This window comes from Hyperoodon ampullatus, assembly GCF_949752795.1.
Source record: "Hyperoodon ampullatus genome assembly, chromosome: X".
NCBI classification, from domain to species: Eukaryota; Metazoa; Chordata; class Mammalia; order Artiodactyla; family Ziphiidae; genus Hyperoodon; species Hyperoodon ampullatus.
In genome coordinates, this window is record NC_136913.1 from 92,689,189 (window position 1) to 92,708,020 (window position 18,832).

At 49.5% G+C, this 18,832-nt stretch overlaps 1 protein-coding gene across 1 annotated transcript; it reads right to left on the reverse strand.

Annotated features, from left to right (window-relative positions):
* Positions 1 to 4,570: 4,570 nt before the first annotated feature.
* Positions 4,571 to 11,671, reverse strand: RIPPLY1 (ripply transcriptional repressor 1; the record flags this gene model as incomplete). Its single annotated transcript, XM_079728091.1, has 5 exons — positions 4,571 to 4,765; positions 9,206 to 9,395; positions 9,933 to 9,997; positions 10,611 to 10,686; positions 11,526 to 11,671. 5 exons carry the CDS (start codon positions 11,669 to 11,671, stop codon positions 4,571 to 4,573), a joined length of 672 nt encoding a protein of 223 aa, XP_079584217.1.
* Positions 11,672 to 18,832: the final 7,161 nt, after the last annotated feature.

Here is an 18,832-nt window from a genome sequence, read left to right on the forward strand (position 1 = left end):
GAGGATTTTGTAAGCCATTGCCGATGGCAGCTACCAAACGTCACCACCCCCAGCAATTCGAACAAAGTTACTGCTCCAATATGCACAGTTTTGTACACAGAGCCTCTTGGACAGCTTCCCCAAGTTGATTAGGAAATGGAGTATCCAGGAAAGTTGGGCAGACAGAACAACGGAAATATTTCAGCTACCTCTAGGAGTGAAGCCACGAGCTTCAGTTCCTCTAGTAATTTACCTGAACTGCTTTTATGCCAGGTCTCCAAAGGTTTCTCTCAGAAATGTCTGGGGCTTATGCCTGCTTTTTTTTTTTTTTTTTTTTTTTTTTTTTGCGGTACGCGGGCCTCTCACCGTTGTGGCCTCTCCCGTTGTGGAGCACAGGCTCCGGACGCGCAGGCTCAGCGGCCATGGCTCACGGGCCCAGCCGCTCCGCGGCATGTGGGATCTTCCCGGGCCGGGGCACAAACCCGCGTCCCCTGCATCGGCAGGCGGACTCTCAACCACTGCACCACCAGGGAAGCCCCTATGCCTTCATTTTGAAAGGCAGATTATTATACTGAAGTTTCTTTCACAGTGCTTATTAAAATGCAACCCTATATAACATTTTACAGTTTTCAGAGTGACTTCATCATCTAACTATTCACTCAAACATCATTTCCAGCAAACCTAAAGAGGTTGATAGGCTAAGGACTGTCCCCATTTTAGAGATGAGGACACTTAGTCAATAGTCCAACATATTACAGAACCTGAACAAGTACCTGAGTCAAGTCTCCTGATTCTGCTGCTGTTTCCTTCCCACAACACCGCCCCTAGCTCAGAAACTACTAGCCATTAATAAAATCTGATAAGTTTGCAAACAAGGGATTTTTATTGTAAACTTTTCTTACCTATGGAAATTGTCATCAGTTTTCCACAAGTGCTTGATAATTAAACAAGTTTCCATGGATCAGTTTAAGCAGGGGACATTCTCACTGTTAGCCCAAGGCAAAGCCCCTACTCCCAGGCTCATAATTTCATGAAGTAGTCCCGTCACTCCTGGGTGTCCATGAAAGAACTACACACAACTAGAAGCTCAATATGAAATTTGAATTTAAATTGAAGTTGCTCCCCAGGTCCTCAGAGGACCTCAGGGGAAGGTGAGGAAATGGAACAAGTACACCCTCTCTGTCCAGCGTAGACATGGGCTGGAGCAAGACTCTGGCCCTGGGCAAACCTTCCTAGGTGTTGTGGGTTGAAGGATATTTCATGGCTGAATCCCACCACTCACCCTTCTTCTCTTCAAGACTTTCCACTGAGAAAGCTATATACACACAGAACGATTAAAACAGCAAGCAAAGTGTCATTTATTAATAAAAGCTTGATTCGAGAATTCAGCATACACTTGGTAACCCCTCTTCCCCTCTTTCTCTCTTTCTGTTGTAGGTTTCTCTGGTTTAACAAATGGATTGGAAAACACAACTTAAGCTACTCCTTCTCCTCTGAATCTGAGAAGCTAAGGTCTTTAGAACAAATGTGGCGTGTGCCAATCATCCAGAGCAGGTGGACCCAACAATATAGTCACAGATGTATATCACTTTTCACTGTGATGACCATGCTCCCTGGTACCCTAATGATTGATCTCAATCGCATTAGCAGCTCTTATGCAGGAAGATCTAAGAAAGAGATATATCAAACACCGGAATTGTAGGTGAAAAACTTTGCTCTCTGCCATGGACCAAGACTGAAGTGTGGAGAGAGGGTTAAAAATGTTCCCTTTCCTGGGCTTCCCTGGTGGCGCAGTGGTTGAGAGTCCACCTGCCAATGCAGGGGACACGGGTTCGTGCCCCAGTCCAGGAAGATCCCACATGCCGCGGAGTGGCTGGGCCCGTGAGCCATGGCCACTGAGCCTGCGCATCCGGAGCCTGTGCTCCGCAAGGGGAGAGGCCACAACGGTGAGAGGCCCGCGTACTGAAAAAAAAAAAAAAAGTTCCCTTTCCCTAATATGAGAGAGTACACTTGCTGTTCCACACATGTCTGTTGGGGAGGAGTTGATTTTGATGCTGCCTCCCTCTCAGGTTGCCATGGTAATGACAGAGTGAGGAGCAAGTGACAGCAGAAACAGAAATTCAGTGCCACTCAGAGATCCAATGCTCCAGGGGGAAGTAACAAGATTCCCCTCATAGCAGAAACAAGCTTGCCAGGGTTTCCAAGTAACATAGGGCCCAAGGAGAAGGTCTTTGGGCTCAATGATTTGTTATCCCAGTAGGGCTTGTGCTGCTGCCAGTGTCTCAGAATGAGAGGAGCCCTGCCTCTGGTACTGACACTCGGGCATGCATTCTCTACCCCGCCCCCAGAGTCAAGTTAAATGACACTGAGAGCTATTATCATACTGCTTCCCTTAGTGCCTGCACACAGGTGCTGCCATCGGGACCCACGCTGATGACACACATCAACACCTCCCAATCTTTGTACTGACTCAGGGCAGAGTTGCCCTTCTGAGCCCCTGATGGTTCTGTCCAACATGAGATGAGTGGCTAAATCAAGTTGGCTGTGAGTACAAGACAGCAGTTAATTTCTCAGCAGTGCCCGCAGCTTGGCTGGGGAGATAATGTTCATCTCTCCTCAAACCTGTCATCTGACATTTAATTGTATTATTGGTATGTGTTGGAGATGTGGCTGTCTTGGGTCACCAGTCCTAGTAACTTGCTGTCATTTCTTTTAGGAAAATAGCATAGTTTGACAGTTTATTGGAGATACAGCCCTGGCCTCAGTAGAAGCAGGAAACCTGTTGTCAGAGTGCAGTGATGTGGCTACCAAACAATAAAGCTGTACCCTGGCTTATAGACATGTCCCGTTTAGCCGGAGCTCAGGGCCCTGGACAATTGCAAGGGTTGGTGGAAAAACCCTGGACTCAGCATAAGATTCGGGGGTCCAGTCTTGGCTCCTGTACTGACTTGCCATGCAACCCTGAGCCAATCACTTCTCTTCCCATCATATTCAATTTCCTCGTTGAAAAATGGGAATATCTCATGGGGAATAGTAAGAGACTCAAATGAGATCATGGAAGCCAAGCTGCTCTGAAGTGCAGAAAGAGCCCAGCATGTGTGTAAAACAAGCTTACTAACATTCACAGGATAGTGAAGGACAAAGATGTACAGTCCAAGGTACTTGAAAGTATCCCTGGAGAAAAGCAAGTGTCTTAGCCCATGTCTTGCCCACAAGCCTTAGGTAAGTGTTGACAGCGTTTCCCTCCGGGGCAAGACAGCAGGCTTGGAGGCACCAGGGACCTAATAGAGCTAGATAGGGAAGTCAAGAGGAGTCAAAGATGTAATTACTGAAATGACAGCATGTGTCAAAAAAGGAAAATTATTATATATATGCACACATTAGATATATATATATACACACACACACCACACACAGATGTATTATCTCATATCTGTAATGTGCCAAGTACTCTGCTAAGTCTTTTACACGTGTTGTCTCATTTAGTCCTTACAATTACCCTGTTAAATTAGTATTATTATCATCCCTATCTTATAGATGAAGGAACTGAGGCTTACAGACGAATTTGCTATTTTGGCCATCATCATTTAGCTAGCAAAGAACCAGTATTTGAAACCCAGGTGTAATGTGACTCCAGAGCCTGTTCCTATAACCACCGGGCACTAAATTGCCAGCCATAGAAGGTGCGTGAGCCTCCTGATCCCTTGCTGTCGGCCCAGGCTCAGTTTAGAGCTCAACCACTAGGGGGCGCTGCCTCCCCTGCTGTTAATGGACAGCGGTTGAATTTCTTAGGGACTTGTGGGAACAGGCCGTTCTCTCCCAGGGATGGAAGTCTTCTGGAAGAACCCAGAGCCCGGGTTGTTCATGGGTTCTCCCTCAACCCCTTTTAATTCACACTTGGCCCCAAGCTCCAGATGTCCCCAGTGATGGGGCTAGAAATGCCTTTGCATGACAGTTCATGTGCTTCTCTTCCATGTAGGCCACAGGAGACCAGGCGAGCTGCCTGCCCTTATGAGATTCTCAAGGGGGATGAGTAGAAAGGTAGCAGGAGCCAAGTGGTTAAGAGCCAGCACCCTGTAGCTACACAGTCCCGGGTCTCCCCCAGCTGCCCCACTTCCTGACCTCTCTGAGCCCCCATTTCCTATCTGTAGGCATGAGGATAGCACACCCACCCTGCTGGGAGTTGATGAGCCTTGCTCGGGATAAAGCATGTGCAGTGCCGACTCAGTTCCTGGCGCATCTCTGGAGAGCTGGGCCGCTGGTAGTTTCTCCTTCTGGGGCCAGGCCCTTCAGCCAGAAGGAAGCTCATGCAGCCAGGGCCCGGTCCACACAGAGGCTGCACTGCGCTGAGGGGTGGGAACAGAAGTCCCTCATCCACCCCTGGCGTCTGGTAGCCCTGTGCCCCAAAGAGCCCAGGCTGCGTGAGAGGCTGCCACTGCCCAGCAGGAGGCCCCCAAATATCCCTCCCTCGGTGACACCTTTCAGTGGCCCTCAGCTCTTTGTGGCCCAGAATTGTTCCTAATGTCTGAGTCACTTCCCTCCAGCTGGAATTGAAACCTTTTCTCTCCTGCCTTCCCACAAATTTAATCCTTCACCAAGCCCTGTAGATTCCAAATCCTGAAAGCACTGGGGCTCTGGAGTGAGACAGACCTGAATACTGGTCCTGCTGCTTATCACTGGTGTAACCTGGGCAAATGCTGTAATCTCTCAAATCTTGGCTCAGCCACCGATTCATGGTGCAACCCCGAGCAGATTCTTTTACCTCTTTGGACCTCAGTTTGCTCATCTGTAAAATGGGGATAATAATAGTACTTATGTCTCAGGGTTGTTGTAAGGATTAAATGAGGTAATGATGTAAAGTGCCTGGCACTTAGAAGGGGCCATGCTCCTAGCAACCTCCACGCAAACACACAAACCCAGGGACAAAAACCTAACACTTAGTTTTCTCATTCATAAAGGGGCATAATAACGGTGTGGCTCTCCGAGAATTGTTGCGATTATAGTACTGTAGGAGATCATGGGGGTAATGTGAGCAGCAAGTGCCTGGCAGAGGGTGTGGCTACCACTTCCTGAGGACTCGCTCTTTGCCAGGTTTTCTACCTGGGTTTGTGTGCTTGCCTGGAGGTTGCTACAGGACTTGTCAGCTGGGGAGTAAACCCAAAACATAGTAACCAACACCAGGCCCCCGATAGGTCCAATCAGTGAACTCAGGCCACCTAACAACTTTGTTCGGGAGGATTCACCACATTTTACAGCAGGGGCCTGGGGCGGAGAGGAGACAAACTGCCCACTAGATAACCACACAGGTACAGTCCGCGGGGAGGGGAGAGAGGAGGGGGTTGGTAACAACCACTGGGGTCGGGGAGGGGGCTTTCCTTGCCCAGAGAAAAAGGAGAAAATAGGCAACTCTTTTAATGAGCATGTGTGTGTATGTGTGTGTGTGTGTGTTTTATAATCAGGGACAACAGAGATGGAGGTGAGCGGGTTGAGAGCACAGAGCTGACCTTGACACCTGAGGGGAGTGGGCCTATGGAGAGAACCAACAGTGGCAGATATGGTATTTGAACCCAGGTACATCTGCCTCCAAAGCCCATGCTATTAATCATTACAATATTAATGCCTGGCACACAGTAGGTGCTCAATAAATATTTGTTTAATGAAGGAATTTATACTGCTGCCTCTTTCTGGAAAGCTTTCTCTCTCCATCTCTGCCTGGGCCCATCCTTCAAGGCCCAGCTCAAATGAAGTCTCACACTCAACCGATTTGCCCTCTTTCCATTGCTATGGGGTAGGGGAAACGGGAGGCAGCAGTGCTGGGATGAGGAAGTATGGGACACTAGGATGGGCCAGCTAGGGTGGAGCCAGAGGAAGGACTCAGTTTTGCAAAGATTTTTTTCCCCCTGAGTTTGTGCACTGGATCTGAAGTTGCTACAAGGACTGGATACACCCATAACAAGGTAACTCACACTGGGCTCTGATTAGTCAGAACGGTGAATTCCAATCACTTAGCAACCATATCTGGGGAAGAGGATTGGAAGCCATTTCAGGGCAGGGGACTGGGAGGAAAATGAGACAAAATGGCTGCCACTGACCAAAGGCACATGCCCAGTACAGGGGAGGAGGGGGGAGCTCAGAGGAGCTCATTCTGAGTTAAGAATTACTGCTCCAAGGGTTTTAGGGTGTTTAAGCCACTGGGGATTTAGGGATTTGTAATTCTATGCTATATAATACCCTAAAACCAAGGATATTGGGATTCCAAGGATTTTAAACCTCTACTACCTATGGTACAAGGGCTCGAGCAATTTCTGAGATATGAAATGCTCAAATGAAATGAAATGCTGGGAGCTTAGGACCCAAAACAAGGATTTTAAATGGGACACTGGACATGTGGACATGTTAAAATACTAATCCCCCTTTGACTTCAAATCAATCTTGGTTTAACCCTTAGGATAGTGGTTTCCAAATAGTCTTCCTCACAATCTAGGGATCTCTGAAGGTGCCTCACAGAAAGGGGGTGGAGAGAGCTCGTTTACAGAGGGAGGACACCAAGGTAGGAATTCTGTTTTATTTTTTAAATTTACTTTTTATACAGCAGGTTCTTATTAGTTATCTATTTTATACATATTAGTGCATATATGTCGATCCCAATCTCCCAATTCATCCCACCACCCAAGGTAGGAATTCTGTGTCTCCCACTGTGGCTCGGCCAGGGCAGCTCCATCTTTATTTGGTTGGTACGTTGGCTTTCTGCATTCAATTCAAAAGAAGGGTGTTCCTGCTGAAGCACAAAAAATAAGTTGAAGCCACATTTGGCCTCTGTTTCTTTTTGTGTTTGTTTAATGGGGGACAAACACTACAAAGATGCTGTGACTGGTAAACCTTCAAATGGTGCCAAGGAGCTCAGGTGGAGATGACCGATAAATCAGTCGTTAGTTGAACAAAACAGTCATTAGCTGACTCTAGCCTACTAATTCATTTCTGTTATAAAATTAATAATAACCACTACTACAACTATGATTACTATGAATACTACCACTTATTATTTGCTTTTACTATGTGCCAGGAGTTGTGCTAATTACTTTGCATATATTTATTCACTGAATCCTTACAACAACCCTGAGAGGAAGTATCATGACTTTCCCCATTTTACAGATGAGGAGACAGGTTCAGAGTGGATAAGTAACTTGCCCAAGGTCATACAGCTAGCACATGGTAAATTCCACTTTACCTACAAGCAGAAACAGAATGGCCTAAAGGAATTAAAGTGATCAAAGGTCAACTGCCTGGCAGCCTTAATTAAGGAACAAGGTTAAATTCTGACCAATAGGTGGCACCAGTGTGTGAGTTTGGTGGCCTGTTTAAGGCTGTGTCCAATTCAGGGAGGTCCCAGTGAGGGCTCAGAACCGAAGCAGCCTGTCTTAAGCTGAGAGAGGAGAGAAAGAGAGATGGCCAGCGTTTCGCTCCTGAATCAGATAATGCTACCCTGTCCTGTCCGTAGCTCAGCAAAGATATGGGAAGCCAGCAAGTGGGGGGACAGAGCTCGTTCTACCAAGAACTGCTTTAGGAAGACCTGAGAATCTTTTTTCTTCAACATTTCCTGGGCACCTCCCTTGTGCCAGGCAGTGTGCTGTGCAAAGAAGTCATGTGGGGATATCAAACACAGCCCCATCTGACTGCACAGAAAGAGAGGTAGATGCTATGGTAGATGAGGTACTGAATGATGGGGGCACCCAGCCTGGGCTTGGGGGTCTGGGGAGGCTTCTCACAGGAGACGTGTCTGAGCTAGTCCTGTTGGATGCATGGGAGCATATCAGATACAAAAGTGGAAAAGCATTCTAGACAGAGGATTAAAGCCACAGAGGGATTAGAAAGCATGACACATTCAAAGACAGGCAGCATGAGCTTCGAGTGTTGAGATACGAGTCTGAAGAGATAGGCAAGAACCAGGCAATTGAACGGCCTAGAATATCAAGTTGAGGACTTGATTTGTGAATGTCTGAGTAGAGAAGCTATGGATTCTCAAGAGGACCTGTGATTTAAAAAAAAAAAAAAAAAAGTCCAACTGTTGGTGAGGCAATGAAAAGCCATGATAGGGCTTTAAGCAGGGGGCACAACATGGTCTGATCTGGTGGCCAGTGTAGAGGATGAATTGCAGAGGGAAAATGAAGCCTGATTGGGGCAGGGGTGGGCCTGAGGTCCTGAGCTGTGGCAGATACAAAGGGACTTGAGAAGGTAAAATTGATAGGACTTAGTAGCCTCCCAAGGCCCCTCCCCACATGCACAGGCTCATAACCAAGGCTGCACCTCTCACCTCTTCTCCCAGCCCCAGCCCTGCTTCCGACTTTTAAGCTGCCCTCTGGGGGCCTTTTTGTTCCCTTTCCAAGCTGTCTTTGAGGTTTAATCAAGCCTGATTGCACAAGTTGACGAAGAGGGCCTGGCCCCATGTTGGGCCTCCCGCTGTACATTCCCATGAAGAAGGATCTGTCAACTGACCTCAGGTAGAGCAATGAAGTGGCCTTGAGCTGGTGTCTGACCCTCTCCCCATGGGTTCACAACGCGGGCAGAGTTCAGTTAAGAAATCAGTCCAGTTCCAGGAAAAAAGGTAAACATCATCTAGTTTATTTTTCTCCTGATTCATCTCATGCCAACACATAGACCCCAGTAGATAAGGGCCAAAAGCGGGGAGGTCCCCAAAACAAGTTGAGTTTTCAGATGTCCCCTTCCTTTCCTGAAAGTTCCATCAGAAAGACACCCCAGCTGTGCTTGCATCTGGTGTTGGTATCGTATCGGTGGAGGTGAAGCCAGAAGTCAGGCTTTCCATGGGGAGACAGGAGTATGTGGCCACGTAGAAGGCTGGGGAGTCAAAAAGCCCTGAAGAGTGACAGTTCCCCTCTGCGTGGCCATGCTCGGTCCTCATCTGCTCCCTGGGGGCTTCAGAAAGCAAGTCTTCCTTCCCCTAGACTTCCTAGGACCCTCCCACTGGCAACACAACAGCAGCCCAGTGAGATGCCAGAGGCCTGGGCTCGCAGGCTTGTTGGGTATAGCCAGGGTGAGCCGGTGACTTGAGGACCCAACTTTCAATCCAGAGAGCTGTGCCTGGAGATTCCTGGCTAATCGATGCCCTGAAGCCTTGCCAGGCATACCGGACCCCAATTAGACTCTGACTGGCTCAGATGGGACAGGTCAGGAGCAGGGAGGGAGAGGAAGCTGAGGCCCTGTGCGGCACTGGCCCTGGCGCCTTCACACACCCTTCTGGCCCTTTTTCCTCTGCTTCCTCCTCCTCTTCTTTGTCCTCCTCCTCCTCGCTGGCTGAGTCCTCATAGAGGTTGATGGTTGCCTGGACAGGGAAGTTCTGCAGTAAAATCTCCCCAACACTGTACAGGTAGTCAAAGGAACGGGATTTAGGCCAGAAGAGCCTGTGGACAGAGAAGAAACACGGCCCCCACTTAGGGCGCATATGTGCAGAGGGGTCAGTAGGGCCAAGAAGGAAGCCAGCCCGTAAACCCCTTCTACCTGCAGTAATGGGATGAGAGGGAAAAGAAGAAAGGGTGCTTTGTAACAGAACCTTCTGGATTGTTACAAAATGGCTCCAGACAGGAAGGTCCATAGCTCATAGCTGTGGGGAGCCCCAGCCCCGGCATGTATCAGTCCTGACACTGATCCCACCGCCCACCTCCGAAGGCCTCCAGCCAAGCATTCTCTAGCCCTGTGTCCTCCATCTCCTACTAAGGCTTTCTTCACTGACCCCTCCCTAGGGGCTTAGGGGTCATTGACAATGACCCCAGGGAAGGCAACCTTGGCCAAGTCCCTTAACCTCTCTGGGCTTCAGTTTCCTGGTCTATGAAATAGTGATCGTAGCAGTGCCTCCCTCCTCCTGCCTCACAGGGCTGTTGTGAGGATTTGAAGGGCGAATGGATCTATGTCAAGTTCCAAGCCTGGTGCCAGAAGCTTACCTGACAGGGTGATGGAACTCAGAGTCAATCTTGGTGACCTCGGCACCTGTTGCCCCACCGGCAGCCTGTCCAAAGCAAAAGCTAGCATGTGGCTCAAAGTGCATGGCCAGATAACTGCCTCTTCCATATCAGGGATCAGCAACCTGTAGGTAAGATGGTCTAGAAGAGACCTCAGACATCTCTGGGGTCCAGTCCCCACCCCCCCAGTAAGGGGGTCTGTCCTGGTTCTAGTTGAACAAGTAGACAGAGTCCGGGGGGTTGTTTGCTTTCCTGCCCCTGTTCTAACACCCGTTTGGAGACGGTCCAAGGGACAGAGTTCTACTGGAGCAGCCAAGACGCAGGGGCAGAGTGGAGGTGGGCAAGAGCACCGGGCTTGGGTGCCAGGAGACCGGGACGCTAGTGTCAGCTGCACCGCGGACGTGCTGTGGAGCCTGCCTTCATCCCTCCAGCACTCTGGACTTCAGGCTCTTCATCTTCTAAATTACCCCAGAAACCTCAGCTCCGCCTTCCTCCCAGAGCTGTTGTGGGAATCAAAAGTGGGCAAGGCTGGGAAGGTGCTTTCCGGGGTCTGCAGCCCTGGACAGAGGTCGGGGGCTCTCTGGGAAGGGACCGGGTCAGCGTGCCTGCACGTGGTCATGTGTGTGTGCGCGAACACGTGGGACAGGGGCTCAAACTCACCAAATCCACAGGTTTCCTCACCTGCCTTTGGAGGTCATTTGTAGAGGACAGCCAGGGTCTCCAAAGACCAGCTCCTCTAGGACAAAGGGGAGAGATCAGCTGGTGGAGGGAGAAGAGACGGGGCTCCCTGAGATAATAAAAGAGGCCCGCCAGAAACGTGGCTCGGACTCCATCTCCTTCAGGAAGCATTTCTTAAAGGACCCTGAGTCCAGGTCAGGACAGATGTCCCTCCTCTCTGCTTCCACAATGTTATCACACTGTTCGGTGATTATCTGTTTGCTCGCCTTAGAGCTTCTTAAGGGCAGATTTATGTTCAATCATATCTGAATCCCCAACACCTAGCGTAATGCCTGGTACACGGTAGGTGTTTCCGTAAATGTTTGGTGAACGGTAAATGTTTGGAGGAACGAATGAGGGGTGGGTGAAAACTATCTTGCCCCTGCTCCTGGACTGGGGAAAGGGGCCAAAAATACTTCTGGGTCCACTGCTTCCCCACTACCTTTTCCTGCCAAAGGTAGGAAAAGAGCAAATGGAAATCTTATGGGGTGGTCAGGAAAGAGACGGTCCTTCAGTCACAGGCCTCTGGGGACTTTGGACCTCTTTCCCCTCTCTGCAGCCTAAGTCATGTTCAACCCACGTTTCATGGCAATCTCCCCCTTTGCCCCTCGGTGGACTGGGCAACTTGGCCCATGAGGGCCTGGCTGCTTGGCTTTCAGCTTTGGCAATGCTCACTGTCCCCAAGTCCCCTCCTGCCAGCCGGAAGGATTAGTGACGTGAAGAGCCAGTTGAGATGTTGGCACCTGAGATGGGGAGGGGGCACAGAGAACGGGGTGCCCTGGACATCTCATTTCCTTTCCTCTCCCAGGAACCCCACTAAGACTGAGTTCAAATGGCCAAGGGCCAAGTTCCACTTACCGTTCACTTCTGTCTACTTGTCCAGAGGAGAGAAGGGGCAATGAGTTTCCCAGGCCAGGGAGCGCCAGGGGGCCTTGTGCTGAGGCCGGGGCTGGAGCTGAGGCTGGGACCAGGGCTGGGGCTGGGGCACGAGCAGCAGGGTCCATCCTTAGGGTGTCACGGCCAGGCAGGCTGTGGGGTCCTCCTATTTCTCAGAATCTCCCGCACTCTTTTGGCTTTTCCTGGGAGACCCTTTTATAAGGCCTGCCTGGACTCATAAATTATTCAGGGCCGTGCAAGGATGGGCTCCCTGACGGGTACGGGAGGGGAGGGGAATGAAGATTTAGGAAAAGGGGCTCAGGGAGGGAGAACTGTGTCGCTGGGTGTGAAATCTCTCCCAGTTGAATAAACAGAGAGTCAGTGGGGGACGAGGGGTTCTCTTTACCTCCAAGTCAGAAAGGAAAACACAAAAGGGGCAAATCGCACACCGTTTGTGCAAATTCCCCAGGCAGTAGCAAGGCCTGAGGGGCGGGGAGGAAAGCTCGTTAGAAACCACAGAAAGTTCTCAGGCGCAGAGGGCAGGGTAGACAGGCCTTTAGCAAAGCTGGTTCCCAGTGAGAAGGCACAGCTGATCCGGCTAAGGCGAGCGAGGGACTCATGTTATTTCAGCTCAGACCCCAAATGGAGTTGCCAGGTGGACCTGATACGGGGTGACTGCCATTAAGCATATCACTGGGGTTAAGGAAGAAAAGGAGGTTGTGGGTAGGACGGGTCCGGATGCCTGCGGGGGGTGAACGTCAAGTCTTCTTTCCACGCCCTCCCGTTTACTGGTCAGTTCATTTGCAAAAGTGCCTGAATCCCCTCTCCAGCCTCAGCAGTCAGTGGTCCAGGAAAGGAGCGCGGGCAGCATTTCCAGGGTTTCCAGATCAGAATCCGGATCTCAGAGCTCAGCTTCCAGTCGGGGCGCCAGGGTGCAAAGCTGCTGACCATCCCTGGCCCCGGGGCCTTGGCTCCCTCACGTGTGAGAGAAGGATGCGAGCCCAGTGGTCCCAAAGGGCACCGTCAGCCTGAACACTCTGCGACAGGGGCTGGATAAATAGGTACTGACCCTGGGCAAGCCCAGCTGCTGAGCCATGGTCTTGGCCTCAGCCAGTCTTCTGGGTCTTTGCCAAAAAGTTTGCAGTTACAACTACTGGCAGGTTCCTTATGCTTTAGAGGTCCGAAAATAATGCCTCCTGACCTCAGTGTCAAGCACCGGCGCAGATTTATTTAGCTTCTTGGATATTCGTCACAGCCGGGTGTGTAATCGTCAAAAATTAGAGACCGCCTCAATGTCCAATAATAGGAAACCAGTTACGTTAATTAGAGGAAGTCCTTGTAACCGAGTACTAAGCAGGCACTCACAATCATGTTCTGGGAGGTATAATTATCGACACAGAATGTAAAAAAAAAAAAAAATCAGATGCTAGAATAGTATGAATAATTTGATTCAAGGGCTCTTCTTTTCTCTGTTCACCTACCCCTTACCTTCACCCCACTTCCAATTCCAGCCCCACTGTGTTCTTTGCAGCAAAGGAAAATCGGAAACAAGCCAAATGTCTCACTTTAGAAAGCTGGTTAAATAAATCATTGAATGGTTATATAATTTTATATTAAAATTGGCTTGATAGAGGATTGAGAAAAAGTTAATAAACTGAAGAGTGAAAAAAAGAAACCTGTACAATATAACTTAGAGGATGATCCAGTTTTGGTAAGAAAAAAAAAGGTGTAGCATATACAGGAAAAAAAAAAAGAGAGAGAGACTGGTTAGAGAAAGGAGAAAGTTACAGTGGTCATTCCGGGGAGTGAGATTATGGTAGATTTTTACTTCCTTCTTTAGGCTTTTCTGAATGTTTCTAAAAGTTCTGCAAGCCCTGATACTCCTTGGGTAATAAAAAGTAAAGACACATAAAAATAAAAAGAAAGAAAGAAAGAGATGCTTATCCACAGAAGAGAGAAAACTCCTGGGAAAATGACAGCCATTTTCAAATATCTGAGGATTAGACTGCAATGAGATTACACTTGTTCTGTGTGACTTCAAAGGTAGGGCTGAGGCCCATGGGTAGAAGCTACAGGGAGACACATTTTGGCTCAATCAAAGGAAAACTTTGCAACGGTCCAGCCAACACCTAAACCAGAGACCTGGCACTGTACCGGCCCTCAATAAACAGAGCTTTATTATATGTGGCGAAATGAGTGGAGCCTTGGGCTGGGCTAAGCTCTCTGTCCCTGAATTGTGTAAGTGCAGGCTGGATCGTGGATCCTGGATCCTGGAGTGGAAAATCTAGAGGGTGGGGCAGGAGATGGTGAGCAGGGCTGCTGGGGAGCCCGAGTTTCTGTTAGTCTCTGAGGGTTCTTGCTAAATTTACCTCCAGAAGATGAAAATGTGCTTGTATTGTGTCAATACAATGGCTCAGATGAGCGCCTGAGAGGGAGCCAGGTGGAAGAGACTGGGCTGGAAGAAGATGGTATGTGAAGTCTGCAGACCTAGTGTCACACCCGGGGATCTTTTTGATCTCTAGGTGGCTATGGACTCTGAAAACGGGCAGGAGCGGGGAGAGAATGAGAGAAGAGGTAGCTATTCCTCCAGAGCTCAGGGCTCATTCCCAGCCAACCGTGAACTTGTGTTTATTCAGCCACAATCTTTCATGATCAAGGCTGTCCAGCCCCTTCATTCCCCTGAGCAGCAATCCTCGGAGGTCCCCCCTCACGCCAGCTCTCACATCCTTTCCCGGAGCCCAGGTAGCCTTCAGGCCTGTGTTCATGGATCTTTCTTCTCCCTACACAGCTGCTCTGTCTTAATTACCTCCTAAGAATTACCTCAGTCTCATTTAGCTTGTGGGAGGTGAAACCACTGGCCCCTCTTGGGGGCCTCTCCCCAGCCTGAAGGATTTAAGGCCTACAAGGGTTGCTGGGCAAAAATGGGAGCCTGGCTGTTCTCCATTGCCCTCAGCACGCAACAGGAGTGAGGTGGGCAGCAAAGGGGGCAGGAAAGGTCTGGGACCACCAAAATGAAGCACTTCCTGTTAGGGCAATTACGATCCTACCTCTGTTTCCCCTAACAGCCCTACAGTGCCTCTGGGTTTTGTCGGTGATGGCTTTGCCAGAGCATCGAGAGGGCTGGGTACCTCCTCTGGGCCAGATGCTGCTGGGCACTGCCAAGCAAGAGAATGGACTAGAAAGAGGAGCAGACACTGCCTCAAGGTTCTGACAGCCTAGGGAGGGAGACAAGACCTGCATGCGGGAAGACTTGGTCAACCTCAGCCGGGCCTGGTACCCCTCCACCACCCTGAAGCATGTTCCCTTGTCGACTCCCCAGCTCCAGTCTCCACGTTCCCTGGGCCACGTTCCAAACTTCCTTCAGCTCCTACCACATTCGCGCCCCACCCTCTCCCCACAGAACAACCTCTGCTCCCACTTCCCTGAGAAAACAGAGGCTTTCAAGCGTGAATTACCTCAATGCCCTGCCCCCCACCCAAACCTGGCCTGCCTCCCCGACTTCCTTCCCCTCCAGCCCGCCCTTCTCAGGGGACGATGTGCCCCTCTCGTTAAAGGCTAATCTGTTCACCCGGGGCCGTGGCCTTATCCACCCTCCTTCTCTGGGGCCTTCCTCCAAGCCCTTCTCTTCAGGAGACTTCAGCTTCTTTATTCCAGCTCTTTCCCTCCTGATTATAAAGTGCCTGTCTCTGTCATCCCCCAGAACAAGGTCCCTCCTTCCCTAGATGTGTTCTCTTGCTCCCTTAACTTGCTCTCTCTCTCTCTCTCTCCATCTCTTTCTCTCTCTTCCCCTCCCTCCTTCCCTCTCTCTCTTCTTTCGTTCACCCTCAGATTTGTTGAAAGTAGAGTCTATACTTTTCCCAACTTCCCATTTATATCTCAACCTACTCCAGTTTGGCCTCAACCCCATCCTCCTAGGGAAAGTGCACTACCAAAGGTCCTCACTGACCTCCTAATTGCCAAGTTCAATGATCTCTTTGAACTCTGGGTGACCAAAGGCCCTGTTGGCCAAATCCTCATTTCTGAGGCTCTCCTTTCTCTTTTGGTCACTCTCTCCTGGTTTCCCTACTACTTCTGGAACCATCACCCTGGGTATCTTTTGCTGACCTCTCTTCCTCTGCTCAGTCCTCACATCTGTGGTTCTCAATTAGAGTCCACAAATGAGGCTGATACACAGTAATGTTTTCAGTAGGTCACAGCAAAATGGGAAAAACATCAAAAGTAGAGCTTTTCAAAAATCTCAATGTATTCAATTATAAAAGATTGTCCTTTATTCTGACATTATGCCTTTCCTAATATTTTGGTGGCAAAATATTCTCTCTTTCTTGAAATGATGGCAATGATGGATATTAATTTATTTCTTTAATGTCCCTACTTGGCAAAATAAAAGTGTTAGTTTCTCTATGTCAGTCCCATTAATGTTTATTCAACAAATGAAAAATTGACTCATATTTCCAGCCTGAAGTTTTCCTGATAGGTGTCTCAAACTCATTCCAAAACCAACTGGTTTTGTTTCCCACAAACTTCCTCTGTACCTGCCTCGATAAACAGCATCATATTGGCCCAGTCACCCAAGCTAAAAGCCTCAGCTTCCAAGCCCCATTGGTTGTAGTCTTCACCATTTCTCACGCTTGTCCTCTCTGTGCTCCCCACTCTCCTGGTTGTTTCTTCAGTTATGGCCTCATCCGTCCTCTCTCACCTGGATGCTCGAAGCAGCTTCCAGATAGGCTCCCCCATCCTTGACTTGGCCTTTCTGATCCATCCTCCTCACTCCAGTGATCTTTCTGTAACACAGGACTGAGTATGCTCTTCCTGGGCTCAAACACTTCCAGTGATTCCCAATTGCCTATGGGAAATGTCCAATCTCTTTTGTGTGGCAGTCGAAGCCCTTTGCTGCCTAAGCGCAGCCTGCCTCTCCAGCCTTATACCTCCAGTGCCCATCCTCCACTGCAGCTCCCCTTTAGAGACCTCCACTCTATAAACAGGCCATGCCTTGCACCTGTAATCTTTTCACGGCTTAGAGACACTGAAGGTCTCAATCCCACCCTGTATGCGACTTGTCATGGGGCACACTGTGGGTCACAACCAGTGGCAGAGCTTAAAATCGATTTAGTGGGTTGCAGACAGCATTTGACAAAATGAATGAATAGCAGATAGAAGAGTGAATCACATGGGGCAAGGGTACATGTTGTTCTGTGAAGCTTTTGCTTTAGCCAAATATCTAGATCTAGATTGAAAGGTACACAAATGCATGTCCTGGATTACGCTGTAAAATACGTTTCTTACTGTGGGTCCCAGTCATAAAATTTGACTGCACTCAAGGGACTACATGTTATTCTGGGACTCATTTAACTAGTGCTGCTCATGTCAGAGTCCTTGCTCTCAAAATGGGTCTAGTCTCACTGGGGAGTGTAACAGAGGTCAGGAGAACAGGTGATGCCAGGGAGACCTCATGGAAGAGGGGCGATCGAGTGGGGCTGGGCTTATGTGGGCAGAGAGAAGGGGAAATGTAATCCTGGCACAGGAGTGGATAGCAAGAGGACAGAACATTTGTTAAACATTTATGTACGAGGCACTGTTCTAAGCATTTTGCATGGATTCATTCAAGTCTCGCAAACAACCCTGTGAAGAAGATACTATTTCTAGCCTCATTTATAGGTGAGATTAAGGTACTTGCCCAAGGTCACAGAACTACAAGTGACAAAGCTGGGATTTGAACTCGGGTAGTCTCTGTGCTCTTAAGCACTGAGCTGTACCCCCTGCCAGTGGGGGCCGAGCAGAGGAGAGAGAGAGCCTAGGCCAGCAGGAAACCGGAGGAGAACCTAAAATGCCAGGTTGAAAGGCCCAGAACAGGTTCTGCTCTCACCTCAGGAAAGGAGATCTTACTCGTTCTCTCCAGCATCTGCTTCTTGAGCCAGGGTCCCTGGGGTTAAGGGCAGGAGGCCTAGAAACCAGAATGGGGGCCAAGTGGACACAAGAAGCTAGGCAAGGCCTGCTCTAAGAGAGGAGAAAAGGGGACAATTCTCTTCCTACCAAAGCCTGTCCCCAAAGCAAAACTAGCAAATGGTGCCTGGGCCTTCTGCCCTCAAGTCCAAATGTCCCAAATGTGCCAAGTCTTGGGCCCAGCCCCTTGGGTGCCTGGGACAGGGGGTCCCCTCTGGAGAACAGTTTGTTGCCGGGTCAGCTCTCCCCCTGCGCTTTTTGCCTCTTGGCCGCCATTTGAGCCGGGGCTGTGGCCCATGTGGTGCTGGGCTCTCTGGACAGAGCCCCTCGCAGCTCCCCATTTGCTCCTCATTTGGACGGCAGGGGCCTAGAAAAACAGAGCGCTGGGGAGGCAGGAGGCGTGGGAGGGAGGGAGGGCACCTGGGAAGGTCACTCCCTCCTCCATCAGGGCCATCCAGCCCCATCCCTGGCTCCTCTGGCCAGACTCTCCAGCCTCTTCTCTGAGCCAGCTTCCTTTCCCAGCCTGGCCTGAGGCGTGGGGAAGATGCAGCGATGCTGAGTTCTCAGTAGTGCATTCTCTTCTCTTTTCTTTTTAGTCTTGGCATCCTGCAGGTCCTGCCTAAATAAACAACAGATACCGGTAACTAGCGCCAGATGTCTTCTTGGGAGGTGGATCCTGACAAACTAGTAAGAATAACCAGCACCACAACAAAAATAGTTAACATGTATTGAGCCCTTACGATGTGCCAGGCGCTGTGCTAAGTGCTTTATTGCTTTATTATTCCATTTACTCCTTGTGGAAACCCTATGAGGTAGGTACTATGATTCCTCCCATATAAAGGCACGCAGGAAACTGAAGCACTGGAAGATTAAGTGACTTACCAAATAGCTGGTGAGGAACAGATCTGAGACTGGGCTTCAAGTCTGTTTTGTTTCAGCGCTCTCTGAGATTTTAGAATCCAGCTGTGTGGAGAGTGCAGTCCATTTAGCAATTGCCCTGGGTGCCCCACTTCAAGGCCCGTGTGCTGCTATAGAGTTAGGCAGGTGGCAGAGGGGGCCAATGAAAGTGGGTGACTGGTGCCACAAGCTGAGCACATCTCCACCATAGCCATCACAAGTGCCCTGGGACTGGGCCTGATCTGTCCATGGCACCACCTCTCGACTACAAAATAGGGACAAACAGCTCTGGACTCAGCCTTCACTAGTCATTGCTACAGAATGGTTTGGCTACCACTCTAGCTCAGGTGCTTGTCATCTTGTCATCTAACATCTATCTATCTATCTATCTATCTATACATATATATATATTTTTTTGTGTGTGTGTGGTACGTGGGCCTCTCACCGCTGTG